The sequence below is a fragment of the Thalia democratica genome, chromosome 3, assembly GCF_965202585.1.
Source record: "Thalia democratica chromosome 3, ktThaDemo2.hap1.1, whole genome shotgun sequence".
Lineage (NCBI taxonomy): Eukaryota > Metazoa > Chordata > Thaliacea > Salpida > Salpidae > Thalia > Thalia democratica.
In genome coordinates this window covers 60,114,142-60,134,020 of record NC_139167.1, presented here as the reverse complement: position 1 = coordinate 60,134,020, position 19,879 = coordinate 60,114,142, and the positions used below count along the sequence as shown (strand labels likewise).

Sequence of the window (19,879 nt, the reverse complement as noted above, 5' to 3'; positions counted from 1 at the left end):
AGATATATTGTACCCATGTGAAGGAGAATATCAGAAATTTAGGTTTTTATTATCTTTCGTGCTGATTGCATTTTAATGAGATGCAATAAAAACTTTAAAGTTTTTTTCTCACAACAATAATCTTTTTTAATGCGTCTAAACAAACTGTTATGGTTCAGTAAAGTTGTTGTATGAGATATTTTTGTTTTAATTTAAAAGCAGCAAGAAAAAAATTTTAACTTTAAATCGTTAGTTATTAAACTAAACTGTTTTAGGTTGCTTTGTTCATAAAGCTCTATTAAAAGCTTTATGAGTAGTATTCAGTTGCAAGGAAAATAAAAACAGACAATGTTAGTTTATTTTCTTTATTTAGTAATCATTATATCCGGGTTTCAACGTTTTTAATACATTAAAACTTACTAGTTGTTAACAAAAACAGTTAATTTTTTAACAGTTTTACTCCATAAAAGTATTAAGAATTTAATTTTACTTACGATACTTTATCAGTTGTATAAAAATAGTTGAAAGCATTAAACAGTTAAAGATTTTATTTTAAAACATTTTGGGATAGCTTAAAAGCAGTTGTAAACAAACTTTAATCTAAAATAAGTTGTAGTTAAGCTGTTTTTGATAAATACCAAATCATTTCGATTGTATACTTATATTTTTTGCTCAAACACCAACTTTGGTTTAAAGATTGTTTATAAATTTATAAAATACTTTGTGCAACTGGTATGTTGTAAATAGCACATTAATAACACAGTTTATTAATAATATTGAACAAAAAGGTTATAGACACTAACTTAATTTGAATTTTCTTTTACGTTTACAAGCATGGTAAAAAAAACTAATATGTAATTTAAAAAATTGTTAAAAAAAGTAACAGTAATTATACGTAAAAGTTTACGCTAACAAAAACTAAATTAAATATTTTAAGATAATTTGAAGCGAATAGATTAGTTTCGGAAAAAATTACATAATTTAATCTCTTATCAAACTGATAAAGGTATAAAATAAAAAACCAAAGATATGATTTAAGTTATGTAAAAACTTTTAATCAAAATTTTTTATTGAGAAAACTAAAAAAGGTATATAAACTGAAGTGAATAGATAATGATTATAATTAAATCAAAATTTAAAAGTAATAATTTCAACAAAATTTTTATTTTATTTAATTTCTTTTAATTTGTATAACTACTGGAATATACTTCATGTAAATTTATCTTTTATTATACTTTAAAGTCGTTTTCAGTAAAACTCTATTTGGATTTTAATAAATACTACTTAATATTTGAACTTTACATTAATAATTCCAAATTTTTGATGTTAATAAAATGTTTTGAATTTATTTTGTTTCTAAAGCAATTTAAAATAAAATAATAACAATAACATATATTAATTTTACGACTTTTAAGACGCAAATAAAAGCGTAGATAAAACACGTTGTTTTTACTATCGTCGTTAATAAAATGCGAATTTATATTACAAATTTCCGCTATAAAATTCGGTTTATATTTTTCTTTTCAATTAATAAATTTAGAGACGCTCTTACAATAAATTTTGAGTAATGAAAATTATAAATACTTATTTTACAAAATTTAAACTGAATAGAAAAAGTCTTCAACAACTAGTATTTAAGTTTTCATTATTTCTTATACAATTTTTTTTATTCTTAATTAGTAAATGTGCTTTTAAAACTAGAATAAAGTTTTAAACAAAAAATAATTAAAATGAAAATGGTAAACATTGCTTTATAAATTCTGAGTTTGCACTATGCTTTTTATTTTAGTATACTAATCTGTAAACTCATATAAAACAAACAAAACAAAAAGCAAATCAAAGTAAGTGTTTACTGGATAGTTTGCCAGTTTTAAAATTCATGTCAAAAAAACACCAAATATTCGACAGAGGAACAATGCTTTTAAATTTGAATCTTAAAGAAAACCGTTTTTTATCTTTTTATCATATTTTACTTCCACTAAAGTCGCTTAAAAGTCTTTAAATATTTTAAGGTTTTTTTGTTTTAATTACTAAACAAAACAGTTTATGCTTTTGCAAAACGAAATACTTTTTGTCAGCTTTATTTAGTTTTTACTTGTACAAGTCTGGTCAACTAAAAAAAAAACTTAACACAACTACAAATTAAATTTAGCTGAAGTAAAAAAGAGATAAGATTTATATCCACAGAAACTTTAATGTTAGACCATAACGAAAAAGTAAGACATCTAAAATTTTGACTTCAAGTAAAATTTAATGTAGATTGAAGTTATTAAAACAATGATGTTTTTGTAGAGAATATTTTTACCATAAAATCTTAATTAAAAAAAAATTTAAGTTAAACTGTTCTAAGTTATTTGAACAGTGGTTAGAGGCACCAGTTTTAATATCAATCAAAAAAGAAATTGAGTTGATAATTAAAAAAAAAGTAGTAACGACAAGCCTGTTTAAATTGTTCCTTTAGTGCAGGGTTTCCCAAACTCATTTACTAAATCGCCCCCTTTTCAGTAATTTGAAAAAAAATTGCCCCCCACGATTTTACAAAGTAGTTTTTCTTTTTAGTAGAAACTTTTGAGATAAAAAAAAATTGTGTTCGAAATGTAATTTAGTCTAGTACTTCTTATGCACGCACTTTTGTGTTCAAAGTAGTTTACAGGGCTTTAGAAAATAATTAACAGTTATTTTCTTAGAAGCCCAGTAAAGTGTATTAAAATACTTAAATATTAAAAAGCCTTGTGTAATCTGTAATCAATCCTGTTTAAATATGAACTGTTTTGAAACTAATGAAACTTTTAGGTCAGTGGTGGACAACTTTTGTAGTGAGCAACTCATATTTACTAAAAAATCTTTTCTAGTTTCAACTCGTTAAAAAATGTAATTGCGGGCTGCATGATTTAAAAAAATAACAAATAAGAAAATTAAAAAACTCGAGAAAAATTGTAATAAAATTATTTAGTATTATTGTGATCTAGGAAATACTATTGTGAACTGAAAACGAAATGAAAGTGTATTTCAAAATAGTAAGTATCAAAAAACTAAATTTTATTTATTTTGTACAAGTAGTTTTCAATTTACTTAGCGGGTCGAAATTCGACTGGATCTGAGCAGTACGTTACCTATCTGAAATCTTAAATGAAACCTGACATTATAATAATATCTCATATAACGAATTTTGGACATTTAGAAGTTAATACTAAGTAACTTATTTAAGCCGCACAAAATACTTAAACTACTTTATAAATAGGCATATTCTAAAACAACAATACCAGAGATTAAAAAACCATATAAAAATGAACAATTAATTTTACACATAATAAAATAAAAATTGAAAAATAATTTCTGATCTAGTTTGAGGAAGTTTGACCAACTGATTGATTATCTCACATGAAAAGTGGTTTCATCAACTTAATGCAGTAAATTTATTAATTTCAATGCTAAGATATATTGTAAGCAAGTTAGTTGTAAAGTTAAAACTTTAATTTTAAACTTTTTAAACTATTTGTTTCGTAGTAGAATACCATGAAATAGTATTTGACTGGGAATAATCTCTAGGGAACTAAACCTTAATTCTAACTTTTTTTTTCTTTATTTAAATTCAAAAAAAAATCCAATGTTTGACAGTTAATTCTGTGAACAGAAAGTAATCAATTAAAAAAAACTTTTAAATAGGTTAAAATTTTGTTTTGTAATTGTAGCAGTCTTTTTGATGGCTTATTTTATTCTGTTTAAAAAGATTTTTTTTATAGCTATTAGCCTATGACAGTTTAACAGAGGAAAATAGTGAAAAACTAAAAGCTAGTGTTGAAATATTTAAAAAAACTAAGTATATTCTAATTGCTAATATATATTGAGTTAAGATAAAACAAAAAATAGTTGTATTAACAGTTTAAAACTCCTTATATGATAAAAAAAATTTTAACATTAGTAAATCAAGTTAGAAAATAAAATTGAGTTTAAGAAACTTTTAAATGAAAACGTAGAAGTCAGTTCAAATAGAGGCCTCAAATTTATACTCTTTTAAAACCAAAAAAATATTTTTAGAAATAAAAACTTTAATGTTATCAAAATTTTACAATCAGATAATAGTTATATAGTGATATAAGTTATATACAGATTAAACAAGTAATAACAAAAATCTGTCAAATAAGGGTCTTTCAAACAAATATTTTAATCACTATGCTATAAAAACTTTTAGTGCAATGTAAAACGACGAATATGAACTACAAAATTAACCAGGTCAAAATAAAACTATTAACAACTTTAAAACATAAACCATTTAATAGATATAGTAGACTTCCGCTTAAGTTCGGACTTTTAAAAAAATCAAAAAGTGCAAACTCAAAAAATTATTACCACATTTTTTTTACAAAATGACAAATTTCAATGTGTTATATGCAATAATGTTATGAAAAAACATGAAATCCACTAAAACATAAAACAAACTTTAATTAAAAAAAATAGATCTATATAAGCTATTAAATATTATATATAATTTGTTTTATTAATATTTAGTTAGTAATAGGATTTACTTTCGTTAGATTTAAGAAAATATAAATTTGCAATTTTTTTTGGGTAAAAAGTTCGAACTCAAGAGGAAGTTTACCGTAATTAATATTTATTAGGCATTATGCAAACCTGTTGTAGAATAAATAGCTTAATACAGTTGTTATTATAAAAAGACTACTTAAATACAATACAAATCAGGTTAAATAAGAAATATTTTAAAAGATCAAATAAAATTAAAAAACTTTCATAAAATAAAGTCTGCTACTAAAGTCTAATATAATGTGAAGGATGAGGTTCATGACTGCTTGCAAGTTTTTTCTAATCTGATTCTTAATCAGTAAAATAGAGCCTTAAGTCACCTCCTTTATAAATATCTAGATAAGATCTTTTGCTCAAGATGTTGATAACTGAACTGAAAGCTTTCTCAACAATATAGCTAGAAGGAAAAGCTATAAACAACAATCTAAATTCCTCTCAAATGATTGGATACTTTTGCCTTAGTTTTTGTTGAGTCCAAAAGCTTTCATATCGTTCTTTGGAAGAATTTACTTTAAGTTTAAAGTCAGTTTGTAAGTCTGAGAAGGTTTCCTGTTAGTCGTTTACTTCAAAAGTATCTGCCTCGAAGGAATCCATATTTTTATCTATATGATAGCTTTTTTGTGTCAAATCTAAATTTTACTACTTAATATGTTAAAATTGTTAAAAATTTCAGATTTTTTCCAGGTTTGTTTTTGGCTAAATTGTAAAATTCCAGGTTTTTCCAGGTTTCTAGGTAAATTGGCAACCCTGTATAGTTTTATTTCTTAGTCTAACTTAGTGACTTTTCAAAAAAAAACTGGAAATATCATGAGGTTATAGTTAAAAATAAATAACATAAATTTTTACCATTTATGGTCCCAAATAACATATCTGTCAGGTTATAAAATAGTGAGAGGGATTCCAATCGTCTATGATCTATGTAATTTTTAAATAAGGGAATATATGATAGAAAATATAGTATTTACTTGAAAGTAGGAGTCATAAGCACTTGATTTTTTTTTTTTTCTTTTTTTTACATGAAAAAAATTATCTTTTTTGTTTAAGTTTTACCTCAGGGTCAAATAATTTTGAGCAAGCTAAAATTAGTAAAATAGCAAGAAAAAAAGTAAAAATTGTATGACAGCCCAAAATTTTAAAATCGCCCCCTTTTCGCCCCCTTACTAGTTATCGCCCACCCTTTCGCCCCCTTACTAATTATCGCCCCCCGAATTACTAAAATCGCCCCCAGGGGGGCGATATCGCCCACTTTGGGAAACCCTGCTTTAGTGTATACTTGGCAGAAATTATGTTAATTTTTTTTTTTTCATTGCATACTGTTTTAGTAAAAAAAAATAATTGAATAACAACAAGCAACAACTTACAAGGTAAACATAAACTTAACTATAATAATTTATAACAGGGATTAGAAGCTCCAATACTGAGATCAGACACTCCGACATCAGTACTGATCAAATGGAACAAACCGAAGAAGACAAATGGTATTCTTGACAACTACATTCTGGAAAGAAGAGACTTTATTGAAGATGAGTTTGAAGAATTAAAGTAAGTTTATTAAAACTACATACTTGAAGTTGTCACTGTACTTTAAATGTTTTTAAAGTTTCTCAATTTCCAATAATAAGTTTTTTTTCACTACTTTCGTTTATATAACTAAACATTGTCAGATAGTTCTGAAAAAAAAAACTTAAACGTATAATTCCAATTGTAATCAACGCGTATATAAATTATACTTATTTTTATTTGATGAAGTAAGCATAATTTTTTTCTTACTCGACAAAACCAAGAAACTACTTTTCCCATTTTGCATGAATAAACTGTATTATTTTCGAATTTACCTTCAAACTTCAATTTTCCAGCGAAGCAAAGTACCTGGGTTCGTTCGACCCGCAATCGACCCTCCAGTTTCTGGACGAGGACACCGACCTGGTGCCATGGCAACGATACGAGTACAGGGTGATAGCTTCCACCATCGGGGGTGCCACTAGCTACAGTAACTGGACGCTTGTGAGAACGAGGGCCGGAAGTTAGTTACGCAAAGATATTTTTACTGGAACTAGTTTTATGGAACTTTACTGTCTAAAACTGAGTCTAGCTAAAATCAATTAAAAACAAAGCAAGTAAGCTGTTTGTTTTAAAACTGATAAATTTCAAATTTTAAACCCATGTAACTACAACTTCGAGCAAGCTGCAGATTAAAATGCTTAAAACCCGTATCAATTTTCCAATCGCAAAGAATGTTAAGAGTGGCTTGTATTTAGTCAGAAGTCATTTATGACAAAAATAAATAAAGCTGGGCATTTAAATTATTAAATTAAAAACATCTCTTTTACTTAAAATAGGTATTTTTAAAGTTCAAAATGGCTTTATAACTATATAATAATTACTTATTCTCTCACTCAAGGACCGGGAGGATTATCGGCCCCTGACGTCAAACTCCTGACGCCATTTTCGGCCTCGGTGAAATGGGAAAGTCCCTTGAGAGCGAACGGACCAATCACGAGGTACGAGGTGCAGTTTCCCGACCCGAAGGTCGAGTTGGAAGAATTTGATGTTTTGGAGCACAACATGACTGGACTCATACCGTTTACCCTGTATAAAGTTGGTTGGAGCTTTGTTTAGCATTTAAAACTAGATAATTTTTGTATAAAAAGTTAAAACTTAAGTTTTGAGTTTACTTTCTAAATAATATACTAGATTTGTATCTAAAAACAATTATTTGTAAGTGATGACTGGACTGATAGAATTTACCTTGTATAAGTTTAGTGTTAAATTTATCTAACAAAGCTAACTGACGTATTGGAATATGAGACGATTAGATTTTAAGTTTTAAAATAAACTCTGGATTATACTACCAAAAAATGTTTAATTAAGTTTTTTTGTTTTATATTAAGATTACCATATATTAGTATTTATTTCTGCTTTTGTCAGAAATTCAACTTGTAGTGATGCTTTAGTTGAATTTAATAAAATAAGGATTGTTCCTTAAAATGACAACTTTTAAACAATACAATTTTTAAACAAAGTTTTAACATCTATGGCGGAGTTTTAAAGTAAAAAATGCAGAATTTCAAAGGCCCACAAAACTTATGCAAAACAAAGAATTTCTGCAAAAATTATTGTTTTAAAGAATCCTGTACTAATCCTTGCTACTTATTTAATATGTTTATCTCATTTTTTTTTTTTCTAGGACACAACTTTATCTTTCTATTCAAATTTACAAAACATATTTCTATTTTGCCAAACAATCGGGCACTAATTCCTGCATCGAGCCAAAAATTAGAGAAAAAAGGTTTCTCCCCAACTACTAGTAAATATAAGCTTACCAAGGTTCTAACGATCGTCTTACATATCTTCAGATATCTTACTTTTTGAATTAAGATATATTTGCTCATAAGTATTTCTCCATAAAAGCTATCTTATATTTATTTATAAGTTTAAAAGCTTTTTTACAGTTATATCACGCGAACTCTGTTTGATTAGATAAATGTTTGTTTGTTGTTAAGTTCACAATTTTTTTTATCATCACGCCATTCGTGTTCAAACAAATTTTATTTGTTCTCAAACATTACACAATCTATCTTTTTAAATAACTAAACTTAACATTGTTTACTTAACCACAATTTCGAGTAATTTATGAAGCATCTACCTATCAACATTACTTTTTATTATACTTGAAGATAAACCAGTTCGGTAAAAAACTCTTAAATCTTCAAACGTCTCTATTAAATAATAAGACAGAATGTCAGTTTTTTAGATAAAATATCTTAGGCTAACTCCTAGTGATGACAACTACACGTAAATATCTTCAAAATTTATTATAATCTAACTTTATCACAATTTCAAATGTTTCACATCATACAAACAATAACCTAGTTAAACAAGATGTTCAGTTGTTAATATTTATTGGTTTACAAATCTACAAAACAATGAAAGGGTAATGAAGGCATCGTATATAATAAAAGTAAATTACTTAAAATAGTGATTAATACATGATTTGTTTAAAAACATAGAAAATTGTGAGCACAATTAAAAGTTAATAGAGCTATGATTTTAAATCAGATACTGATAAGAAAGGAATAAAAACTACAAAAGTACATTAGCGTATAATACCATACAGATTAAGTTCATTTAAAATTAACTTTTACAGAAAACTCATTGTCACATAATATATAACAAAAAACACTTGTGTCTGGTCCGAAAAGTTGAAAAACAAATTTTAAAATAGTTTACTTTTTACTTAATACTTAACAAAATTGATTTATTTAATTAACATCTAATAAGTGTGGTTTTTGATAAACAAGCTCTGGTCAGCCGCTGAATTTTGAGTTTCCATTTCAGACTGATATTTACCCCTGGATGCGAGAGAATTCATTCTTGCTCTGTTAATAATAGTACTTATTAAAAAAAAATAACTTAATTAAGATCTAAGATGTGTTAATGTAAGAAAATAAACTAAAGTTTGCACTTAAATACATAGAATTTATTAAATGTGACATGGTTTAAAGATTACTACTACAGCTTGTAACTTAAGCTTTTAAAACCTGTTATAAAACGTTTTGGATATAACATTTGTTTTTAAAAGGTTAAAAAACTGTATTAAGCCTTTAAATTATTAGAAGACTGTCAAAATAAAATCTAACAAAGTATTCAAAGGATGTAGAAAAATATCACACTGTGTTAAACTTTTATTCAAGATGATTAATTTATAATAAATGTTTTTTTATATAAATAAAAGTCGAAAACTTAAATTGACAATTATTATTCATTTTAATTAAACATCTTGTCTTTCAAAAATTCTAACACAACTAAAATATTTTTTAACTACTATCACAAAAACTTTGAACAGGAATATTGCAAACTAGTTTGGTATTTTGAAAATTATTTTCATATGAAAAGCATTTTGTATTTGAATATCATAACAAAAAAAAATCCACTGTAAAAACAAATCATCTTTGAACACAAAAACTAGCAGGTCGATTTTAAAGCAAATTGCAAAAACAACAAAATTAAAACATCTAAACTGTTATCTATTCAACCATAAAAAACAACAAAAACAAAGTAGTTCTATGATAAGACTGTGTATAAACTTAAGTTCATTAAACGTTTTTAATTTAAAACTAAAAGTTCAAATTGTGTAATAATAAGGAAATAGTTTTTAACAGGAAATACAATTTGTGCACGTTAAAAGTTACTGTGTAAATGTGTATAAAGTTTTACATGCATTTGTAAAACAACTTGAAATTTTTTAATTTATAAAAATATACAGACCAATAATCAAATGAAATCAAATATATGATCCACCAACTGTACATAAAATTATTAATCTCAAATACCTAACCACTTACTTAGTAAGTCTACAAAACTTTTGAAAAACTATTTACACAAAAAACGCAAAACTATTAAAAAAAAAGATCAACCTTTAAGCAAAGGTAAAGTTTAAAATAAAACATATTGCCTCATACACCTTCTTCTAAGTTAGTAATACATTTATAAACTTAACAAACCTGTGAAGGAAAGTTTTCTCAGCAGCAGCAGAATTTTCATTTTTACCTTGCCATGCTCTCAACACTGAAGCCTGTATAAAATTTATAAATATTAAAAGCAAAACAATCTTAATCTGTTAAGAAGGCTTGAAACAACTTATACAAAACGCTAGAGATTACTGAATAAATAAAGATTGATACAAGATTTCAGATCAACTAATATCTGAGAATTAGTTTCAAGTACTAATAATGTCATTAAACAGCTTTCAAAACATAACATTTATTTTAGCTGTAAAAATTGTAACACTAAAATAACAAGAGTTATGTTAGTAGATATTTAAAAAATAAATTTCTGTCTTATTGTAAGATAGTAAACACATCTTAGTTTTGCTTAGGATAGCTAAAATATTACTTCTAGTAAAAATAATCTTAACCAAATTACCTGCAAAGCCCTTCCATAACTGAATGCGAGTTTCCACGGCCTGCAAACATCCATTTTGTTCATGGCGTTCAGGTTGCTCGTTGCTGACAACTCACTTTGTCCTCCTGACAAAAATACCACTCCTGGCATGGCTGCTGGAACAGTTCTTCTGAGTGTTGTTACTGTGGCGCATGCTACCTGTTGGATAATTGTAATGTTTATTATTATTTTTTTTAATAAGCAACTAAGAACGAAAAACCAAGTAGGTATTTTTCAAATAAATCTTATTCTTATTTACTAAAAGAATAAACCAAATATATTGGATCTTTGAAAATTCTGCAAAATAAGTGATTTATACTTAAAACCCAAAATAATATCAAGTTTTTTATTCAATTGCAAAAGTGTAATAATCTAATAAAAAGTATAAGAATTGTGTTCTTTTAAGAAAAGTATAAAATGGGTTACTTCTATATGTTTTTAGTAGAAACATAAGTTCATGTTCTAGCTAGTTATTGAAATGTAAAAAATTGAAAAACTTAAAGCTGTTATTATAAAAGTTTTTTTTAAGTTCTTTTTAAGTTTTTTTGAGTGCTTTCTTATTTATTCAAGTTGATTTTTTTTATTTTAACAACAGACCCATCACATACTTGTTCAGGAGTGGCTTTATCTAGAAAATATATAGATATTTACTTGTTCCGGTGTAGCTTTACTAAAATAGGACTTTAACTAGTATTGCTTGTTGTTGTGTTTATGAGAAAATGATTTTTTGATACAGACTTGTATAGTTATTTATTTTAGTATAATTTTTAAAAACAAACTTGTTCAGGAGTAGCTTTATTGGGGCAACTCGCTCCAGGGGCGACCATGTTAGGTTTCAACAGGGTTCCTTCCAAGTATACCTGAAATAATTACAAATTTAAGTACTTGAAATAAAAAAATCATTTTAAACAAATGGAAAAAAAAGTCTAGCATTAGCTATTCTAAAAATTCAAAAAAAATTAAAGTTCGTTTGAAAACATTTAAAAAAGCTTCAGACCTTGAAAATGTACTAATAGAAACTATTATGTACACATTATTAAAAATATATATTGAATACACAATAAAAAACAACATAATACCTCTTAACTAAAATATTGTTATCAATTACCTTGTATAAAAAAATATCAAACATATAAAATGTTACTTTTATTACCTTTTTTTTTTGAAAATATACGTACGGAAATATTTGAAAAAAAATTCAACTTGAAAGAACTAACGTGGTGATCATTGAGTGCCTTGTATACTGCAGCCAGCACTTTTTCTGAAACTTCCTGACATTTCTCAATACTGTGGTCACCATCTGGCAGGACTTCTGGTTCCACGATCGGAACAATTCCGTTCTGTTGGCATGTCGATGCGTATCTGTGTGAATAATTACAATAAATTTTTAAAATTAAATATACAAACTGGAAAAAAGTAGCTTAAGTTGTCTTATATTTCACTTTAAATAGTTTACATAGTAAAACATTTAAGACCATCGGAAAGTAAACAATATTTTGAATTTGTCTTTCATTTACCAATTCTTTACCAATCTTCAAATTGCTTTTAAAAAATCAAATATTTTTATCTAAAACAAATCAAAGTTGGATAATAAAATTTTTTTTTTAAAAGGAAGAAAACTAAGATGGTGAAAAAAATATTTAAAATAGGTATATACCTTCTATAATTGCTTTTAGACAATTCTTTTTTAGCTATTCTTTAATAGATAACATTTAATATAGTTATAAGAACTTATCTTATCTATTCATTATGTAGAAATAAATACATGTTATATATTACTTTTAAGTTTATAAAGTTAATATTCTTACCTAGCTAGGACATTAGCATTTTCCATAATAGCCAATTGAGTTGGACAACCATCCGCTGTGATCTTCAATACACATCTCCATTTGGCAAAATCACATCTGTTTATTGAAAAGGTTTCATTATAATAACAACAGATTGAAAATAATCTATCTATAACTATGTAATTATAAACTGTTGATCTATCTCTAATTAATCTTGCTTAATAATTATAATTGGTATTAATTGAATACTTTCTGATAAAACCTCTAACTGTTTATTTATCAAAACTTGTATTAAAAATTATTTGCTAACATAAGTAGTTGGTACGTGTTAACTAAAATCGATTTTACTTGTTTGTTTAAATAAAAATGTTTTTGAACGAATCATGTCTCAAATTTCTGTTTAACAAATTGAACACAAAATGTACAATTAAAAAATTTAAATAAAAAGCAAAAAACTTTCAGAAAAAACTTCTGTATTAAAATTGTTTATACTGAGACATCACTCTCAGCATTTTAATGAAATAATAATAAAATATTTCTTTTTTAATTTCTATAACTATTACTAAAGTTAACTTAAAATTTTGATACAACACTTTTTATTTACTGACATACATTTGTTTCTGTATTATTATAAACAAACAAGTACCAACCCATCCTTCTTGTATTGAGCGCATCTTTCGCCCAAACCATCAAGTCCCTGGGTTGTTGTCTCCCCATTAGTACCTTGTAGTTGGACTACACCCTTGTCAACCTTTGAAAATAATAGAAATGATAATAAATAAATGATAAGAAAAATTGATTTTATAATAACGATTTTTTTATAATAAAAACTAAAATAAAATTTGAAAAAAAAAAAATATTTAGATTAATAAGTAATTTACTTAAAATAATAAATATAATAATAATTCTATCAACCTCAATTTTATTTTAAACTATAACAATAAATTTTTGTAAATAAGTCCTTATTTAATTAACTAAGTATCAATATGTATAATAACTTAAAAGTATAAATATGATAACAATTTAATCAACCTTGATTCCGCACACGATACCCTTTTCTTTCAAATACTCCTTCATCAGCCTTCCCTTGTCATCTTTCTGGTAAAGTGTCTCGTGGAAGAGAATGACTCCTCCAATGTAATCAGACATCTCCTTGTCTGATCTCATCAATATGCTCCTGTTAAAAAAAGTATTTCAAATTCTAAAAGTATTTAATGAAAATGTTTATTTTGAAAACCAGATCTTAAAATATTACTCTTTATAGATTTCTTTAAGAAAGCTACTAATAGAACATTATTATTTGATTTCATTTTGTGCTTATGTTAATACCACATATTTTATGTATCAACGGCTATAAAACTAGTACTTAAGTTACTTGTTACACAATGAATATAAAAATCCTAAAACTTAATTTACTGACATATTTTTACAAGAACTAGTTCAGCTTAAAACTTAAACATTTGCATATTTATACAGGCTAATGACATAGTTAAATCATAAACTAACATATTAAAATGATAAATTATAATAAAACCTTTTTAATATTAAATGTTTATTCATAAATCAAGTTTTATTTATAAATGCTTTGGCCATAAGAAGTAAAAGCTTTTTAAGTAGGTTTGTAATAAATATTTTTTTCAACTTGTACAAACTGACTCCCTCCTATGGTCTTGTCTTAGTTTCCAACATGATTATTTGATATTTTAAAACACTCGCACTTGTCTTTTTTAAAATTGTTTTTTATAAGTATTAAACTCTTTATAGATTATTCTAATTAACTTAAAAACACATAACAAAAAGCAACACTAGATGTTTTAAGTATTGTTAACATATAAAGTTAATTAACATAGCTTTTTACTCATTCATTAAAACATAAGATACACACAACACACTTGAAGTTTATGTTTATCTGCTCATATAAATCTTTGGTTACCATAAAAACCAACTAAAAGTCAAAATTACATCTACTATTGAAAGTTTAGTAAACTCTGTAAACTGTAAACTTATTCTGTTCTGTAAACTTACTTGCTTTAAACAAAAAGTATTGGTAGTATAAAAATTTGCTGAGTTTAAAAATTTTGAACAAGTTTAAATGCATCATAAACAGTACTAATTACATTACCAATCACAATTACACTAAATGAGTGGCTAAAATATTTTAAGCAGATTGTTGTAACTTTATTTAAGTTAAAAATGCAATAGTCAATTCATCATAATACATAAAAACATAATAAATAAAACATCAACAAAATAAAACATCAATAACATAAAAAATAACACATTTCATACCTGTAACTTCTCCTGTTTTCTTCATTGTTCTCAACGCTGATCTGACTCAATCTCTTGCCCATGGTACCATTGCTCTCATCTGCTGCTAATATTCCCCTTCCATCTCTTACAATCTTGTCTGCGATGGACTTCAACTCTGCTTTCTGCTCAGCGGTCAAGTATGTCATGATTTACGTGGTTTTTCTAATGCTGAAATACAAAACTTTTATAATAAATAGCAGGCAAAGTTAAGCAAGTTAAAATACACTGGTAATAGTAGCCATAATGACCCTAACTAAGAAGGATTCACTGTTTTGAAACAAGTTTATGAGTTTTTTATTTATTTTGACAACCCTCCTTTGGTTGTCTATTGTGAATCAATTCGGAAATAGGAGATATAATAGGTTGATGGTAAGTTTAAGAAAAGTCACATTAATATAGAAAAATCATCTTTTTTTTCTGTGTATAACTTTAGTAATATATTTCTTTTAATATTATCTATTAAAGTACAATCCAAATAAGGTTAATTTTTGATAACTAAAATTGAACTTCAGAACATAAGTTGACAAGGCATTATAATTAACTGAACAGGTTAAAAATACTTGTAATGCTTTACAGATAAGCTTCTGAAACTAGATAAAAAATGAAAATAATGGAAAGCTGTTTCAATTACAATAAGCTGTATTTTATGATACTCTCTTTTTTATATGTTTTTGACAAACTGACTTTCCTTTGAAATTTCAATCTTAGCTGTGGTTATAAACTAATAAATAAACAGGGTTGCCACAGACTTTGGAAAATTTTTTCCCAGTATTTTATAGTGCACATTTTTAAATCTATATATAGTTTAAAACCAAGTCAAAGGTAAAAAATTGTGTTAAAAAGTAAAACAACATTGAAATGATACTATAAAGCTACTTTAAAAACTCCTGGACAAGACGTTAAAAAATATCTGTGGTGTGCAAATCGATAACCAAAAAGTTTTTTGTGCACTAGGTCCTACGACCAAAAATTTTGAACGTTTTTTTTGTTCAATAAACAATATTATTTAAAGTGTTAAAAAAATTATGAATGCAAATAATCTTATCCATATGATAGATTGTTTGTGACAAATTGAAGTTTTACTACTTAAAATGTTTTTTTTTTTAATTCCAAGTCTTTTAGTGATTTTTGTTTGAAATTCCAGGTTTTCATTTCTTTTATATTTTCAAAGTTTCTCAAATTCAAGGTTTTCCAGGTTTTTTAGCTTAAATTGTCAAGTTCTAGGTTTTTCCAGATTTTGTTGCAACCGTGAATATTTTTTTTTATTTCTAACATACACAAGTGGCCTAAATTTACAATATTTTCTACTAGATCTTTTTGTTCTATACATTTAAACTGAATACAATAACCTTTTTATGGTATAATAATAATTGTTGCATATAGATATAAAAATAAACAGAGACAGTTGGTCAACTAACTAAAGTTATTTTTTACTTTCTTATAATAAACTTATGTTTAGTAAATTAGCTTTGCTTAGATATTTTTTTATAAAAATATAGGTAAAATTAACTGGGAACTACTATAAAACATCTATAAACTAAAAAACTTAATAAATAATTTTAGTTTGAAAAGTTTTTTGCACTCAAACCTTTCTATCCATACTATTTTGTCTCAACAAGCATTTAACTGAACATAAAATTTTTCCAGTACAAACAAAAGTTAATCATTAACTACATATTTCAAAATTATCACCCACGAACTGACATGAAGAAAACATCAGCACCTTTTATACAAATCCACGCGACCTTCAACAAGTGCACTGCAAAATTTGAAATAAAAGTTGATTTAAGTTGAAATTCATCAGTGCATTTAATCTCAAGCACTCACTTAACACAAAACTCAATTGCTCTTAAAATTTCGAAATTTTGTCCGCAATTTCCACACCTTTTATACCTTATATACAACGTTTTATACTTTTAAGCCATTGGCTGAAATTCAAAGTGAGTTTAAAGAACGCCTGGTTAAAAGCCAATAAAATTGCTGGACCTTAAGGCATTTTGAATGAAGTTTTTCTGCTAATGTTCAGTGATGCATTAAGAATTTCATACGTGTGCTTTGTTTACTTAGCTGCGCGCAAAATGGACTTTTGCATTCTTGCTAAACTTAAAACAGCGCTGTAAACCGTCTTTATTTGAAAATTTGTCATTGAAATTATTAAAAAGTTAATATATTTACACAAATACACAAAAAAAAAATTTGATTTTTTATTCTTACGAAATCTATAGAAAGATATGTTATATTTATAGATTGAAACAGACCAAAATAGAATTTTTCAAAAACTTTTTACGAAACATTATTTAAATTTTTATTTTAAAATAATTGTAGGTTAAAAATTAATTGAACTAAAATGAAAAGTTTTCAATACATTATATATAAATTATATAATAAATTAGTTACTTTTAAACAAACAGGTCAGCGTGACAGCTTGTACCACGGGAGGGTGCAGTGAGTCCCCGAAAACAGAGGTAACTACGGAACCCAGCGTCCCCATGGAGTTAGAACCACCAATTTGCACTGTTGTCAGCGAGAGGGTGGTTGAAGTAACTTGGAACCCGCCCAAGTACCCTAATGGACCAGGTTTGTTTACGCTTTTGTAAAAAAAAACACAAAATAGAAAAAGTGCGTGTGATTTATATCAAATTTTAATAATTACGATCATAAAAAACTTTAGTTCTTAAAAGTATTACTAAATCAAAATACAGTATTACGCCTGAAATTAGATAATGTTTAAAATTCATCGTAACCATCAGTATTTTTTGTAGTAATGCTAAATTCAGTTTAGTATTGCGGTCAATTTAATTAATTTTTAATAAATGAAAAAACTTCAAAGTCTTTATTTTTAGTGAATTAGCATAATTATAGAAATTCTACTGAAAATCACCAATTACAGATATCAGATACGAATTAAGTCGGAAAATAATAGAATCACCATTACATCCGGATGATGACGTAATAATAGGAATATCAACCAACTTGTACAAAGGTGAAGAATTTGCATTCACTGATAGAGAACTTAAAAAATTCACTACTGTCGAGTACAAAGTTTCGGTTTTCAACAGTATTGGTAAGTTAGTTTGTTAACTATAGTCAACTTGTATTTAGAAATTTTACTATAGTTACAAAAATTTGAAGTAAAAAGTTCTAAATTGCTAACGTTTTTTTAACATAAGTTAGCCTTTTAGCTAATCGTTTAAAGCTGTAAACTATTTAAATTATTTAATAAAAAAAAAAGTATTTTTTTAAATCTTTTTTTTTTGTCTTTTAACAATGTTAACGAATGTAATTCTAACTTTTGATTTTTAAAACAACTAACTTTTAATTTTTAACACGTAAACTTAACAAACAAAGTATGTTGCTAACTGTTTCGTAAACACTTTTTAAACTTTAGGTTCAGTAGAAAGCAACGGAACCCGGGTTACCACAAACGCAGGATTTCCTGAATACAGACCCAAACTGAATGTAGCTGAATACAATCACTCATCCGTATTAGTTTGGTGGGAGGAACCTACTATGCAAGAAATACAAGTAAGAACAACACAGTCATTACACTGTTTAATGTTAGCTATTAAGAATTAACGTTGATTTTTAATTTGCTAACTTGTTTTTTTGATATATTCAACAGTTTAGCTTTTATAAACAGTAGTAAATAAGAAGAAAAGGAATTGTAATTTTTAAGCTTAAGCATTTACCTTTTAAAATTGAAAAAAATGTGCCCAAAAAAGTAAAAAGAAGTTTGTGAGCGTTGTTAAAATTAGTTTATCTTTAAAAATAAAAAAAGTTATTAGCACAAGTTTATATTTTGTAGATTCCAAACGTTAAAACTGAGTAAATAAATTTATTTTCGGCGCCTAAGTATGTTTTGTATTAACATATACTTATTTAATATTTTCTTTTAAATATATTATTATCTTAACAGGGAGAAGTTATATCATACACCGTGAGGTTCAACACCACAAAGCCCCTTCCATCGTATCACCATGGCAACGAGTCGGGTGGTTACCACGCGGGAAGCAGGGAGTTCACCCCGGGCGACACCCAGTGGAGGTGCACTATTCTGCACCCAGCTTGCACTTACCAGTTTTCATTGGAAGTTGACAACGGGGCTCACATTGTGACGTCACCAAAAGTTAACGCCGATACTGATGATGGAGGTAAAATTTAATTTTTTATTACAAACTGACGATTGAGGTGTAAAATAAAACTTTGTTTCCTTGCTAAAAAACCTTAAAGTTCAATAAAACTTAGTCTTTGATATATCCTTATAGTCAGAATCAGAGTACTATACGATCTTATAACAAATGTTGCATATTTGAATATAAGGACCTAAGAAATTTTTTTTTTTAATATGTGGTTTTATCAAAAAAAGTTTGCAAAACATTTGTTTCAGATTGAGCTGAAATGCCTAAAAAAGTTGTTTTAAAAAGACACAACAAAAAAAAGTATAAAAATTAATCTTTATTTAAAAATTGAACAGCGCCGTCTGGTTGCCACTCTCCGGTGGTGACTCCAATTAGCCAATCAGAACTTCGTATTTCGTGGCTGCCTCCTGACTACCCGAACGGTGACGTAATAAACTACAACGTGGTAGTCGATGATGAAGTTACAATTGATGTTGGTTTAGAACAATCTCACGTGTTGAATGAGCTACAACCTTATAAGTTAGAAAGAAGATTGTTTAGTTTATTGATGTCTTGCTTGTTTTAGTTATTTAACTAGCAAGTTAAGTAAAATTTGAAAAAATAAAACCAACAAAACGCATGTATACTATTTGCTTTTAAGTACATAATGTAGACTTTATAACATTATAAAATCATTGATTAGTAACATTAAGTTGTACTCTGTTCGAAATTTGTAAAACGGACAGTTAAATATCAATTCAACTAGACTTCTCGTAGTAAAAACTTGTTTTATTACTTCTTTAAACACCACTTTAAATGCTCTCAGTTTAATTTTAAGGTTTGTGATTAAAAAACTTAGTTGTTAATTTTATCTAAAACCTATCTAAACTTATTTATAGAATTTACGGTATCCGTATTGAAGCTTGCACGGAACACGCTTGCTGTCGTAGTGATGTTTCCATGGCAACCACTAAAGAAGCATCACCAGCTGGTGTACTTCCACCAAATACAAGGGTTTGTTTAAATTTATATACTGGATTAAATAGTACCTTTAGTTAGTTTATATCAGCAACAAACATAAGATGGAATTAAGATTAAACTTTACATTTAGTAAACTACTTAGCAACAATAGTAAAGTTTAATCATTAGAAGCTTGTTTTTACATGATTTTGTATTAACAAACTTTTGAGAAAATTAAAT

At 26.6% G+C, this 19,879-nt stretch overlaps 2 protein-coding genes across 4 annotated transcripts in view; one reads left to right on the top strand and one right to left on the bottom strand.

Annotated features, from left to right (window-relative positions):
* The window catches only part of LOC145831246 (usherin-like), a 115,050-nt gene that overhangs the window by 76,017 nt on the left and 19,154 nt on the right, over positions 1-19,879 (top strand). Inside the window, exons 48-56 of the mRNA XM_082938406.1 lie at positions 5,921-6,063; positions 6,378-6,544; positions 6,923-7,119; positions 16,973-17,138; positions 17,452-17,625; positions 17,950-18,086; positions 18,478-18,712; positions 19,036-19,219; positions 19,579-19,693. Of these exons, the coding sequence (XP_082794532.1) occupies positions 5,921-6,063; positions 6,378-6,544; positions 6,923-7,119; positions 16,973-17,138; positions 17,452-17,625; positions 17,950-18,086; positions 18,478-18,712; positions 19,036-19,219; positions 19,579-19,693 (1,518 nt within the window). The remainder of the gene's footprint in view (positions 1-5,920; positions 6,064-6,377; positions 6,545-6,922; positions 7,120-16,972; positions 17,139-17,451; positions 17,626-17,949; positions 18,087-18,477; positions 18,713-19,035; positions 19,220-19,578; positions 19,694-19,879) is intronic.
* On the bottom strand, positions 8,396-16,406 carry LOC145831247 (fructose-bisphosphate aldolase B-like). 3 transcript variants are annotated; one of them, XM_082938407.1, is made up of 10 exons: positions 16,266-16,406; positions 14,541-14,729; positions 13,284-13,428; positions 12,902-13,002; positions 12,273-12,368; positions 11,682-11,826; positions 11,244-11,324; positions 10,447-10,623; positions 10,026-10,096; positions 8,396-8,900 (listed from the first exon to the last, which is right to left on the bottom strand). In XM_082938407.1, exons 2-10 carry the CDS (start codon positions 14,705-14,707, stop codon positions 8,795-8,797), a joined length of 1,089 nt encoding a protein of 362 aa, XP_082794533.1. In that variant the 5' UTR covers positions 14,708-14,729; positions 16,266-16,406; the 3' UTR covers positions 8,396-8,794. The 3 variants fall into 3 exon arrangements, with proteins under 3 accessions (XP_082794533.1, XP_082794534.1, XP_082794535.1); XM_082938408.1 differs by having other exon boundaries at positions 16,258-16,389; XM_082938409.1 differs by having other exon boundaries at positions 16,150-16,301.

What these genes read in the sequence shown, in the direction of transcription:
- LOC145831247 (XM_082938407.1), bottom strand. Translation starts at nt 14,707, where the DNA reads ATGACATACTTGACCGCTGAGCAGAAAGCAGAGTTGAAGTCCATCGCA. An exon ending in GTATCGTGTGCGGAATCAAG is followed by an intron (nt 13,003 to 13,283) that starts GTTGATTAAATT and finishes TTATTTTCAAAG; the next exon opens with GTTGACAAGGGTGTAGTCCA. An exon ending in AGGCACTCAATGATCACCAC is followed by an intron (nt 11,325 to 11,681) that starts GTTAGTTCTTTC and finishes TAATTATTTCAG; the next exon opens with GTATACTTGGAAGGAACCCT.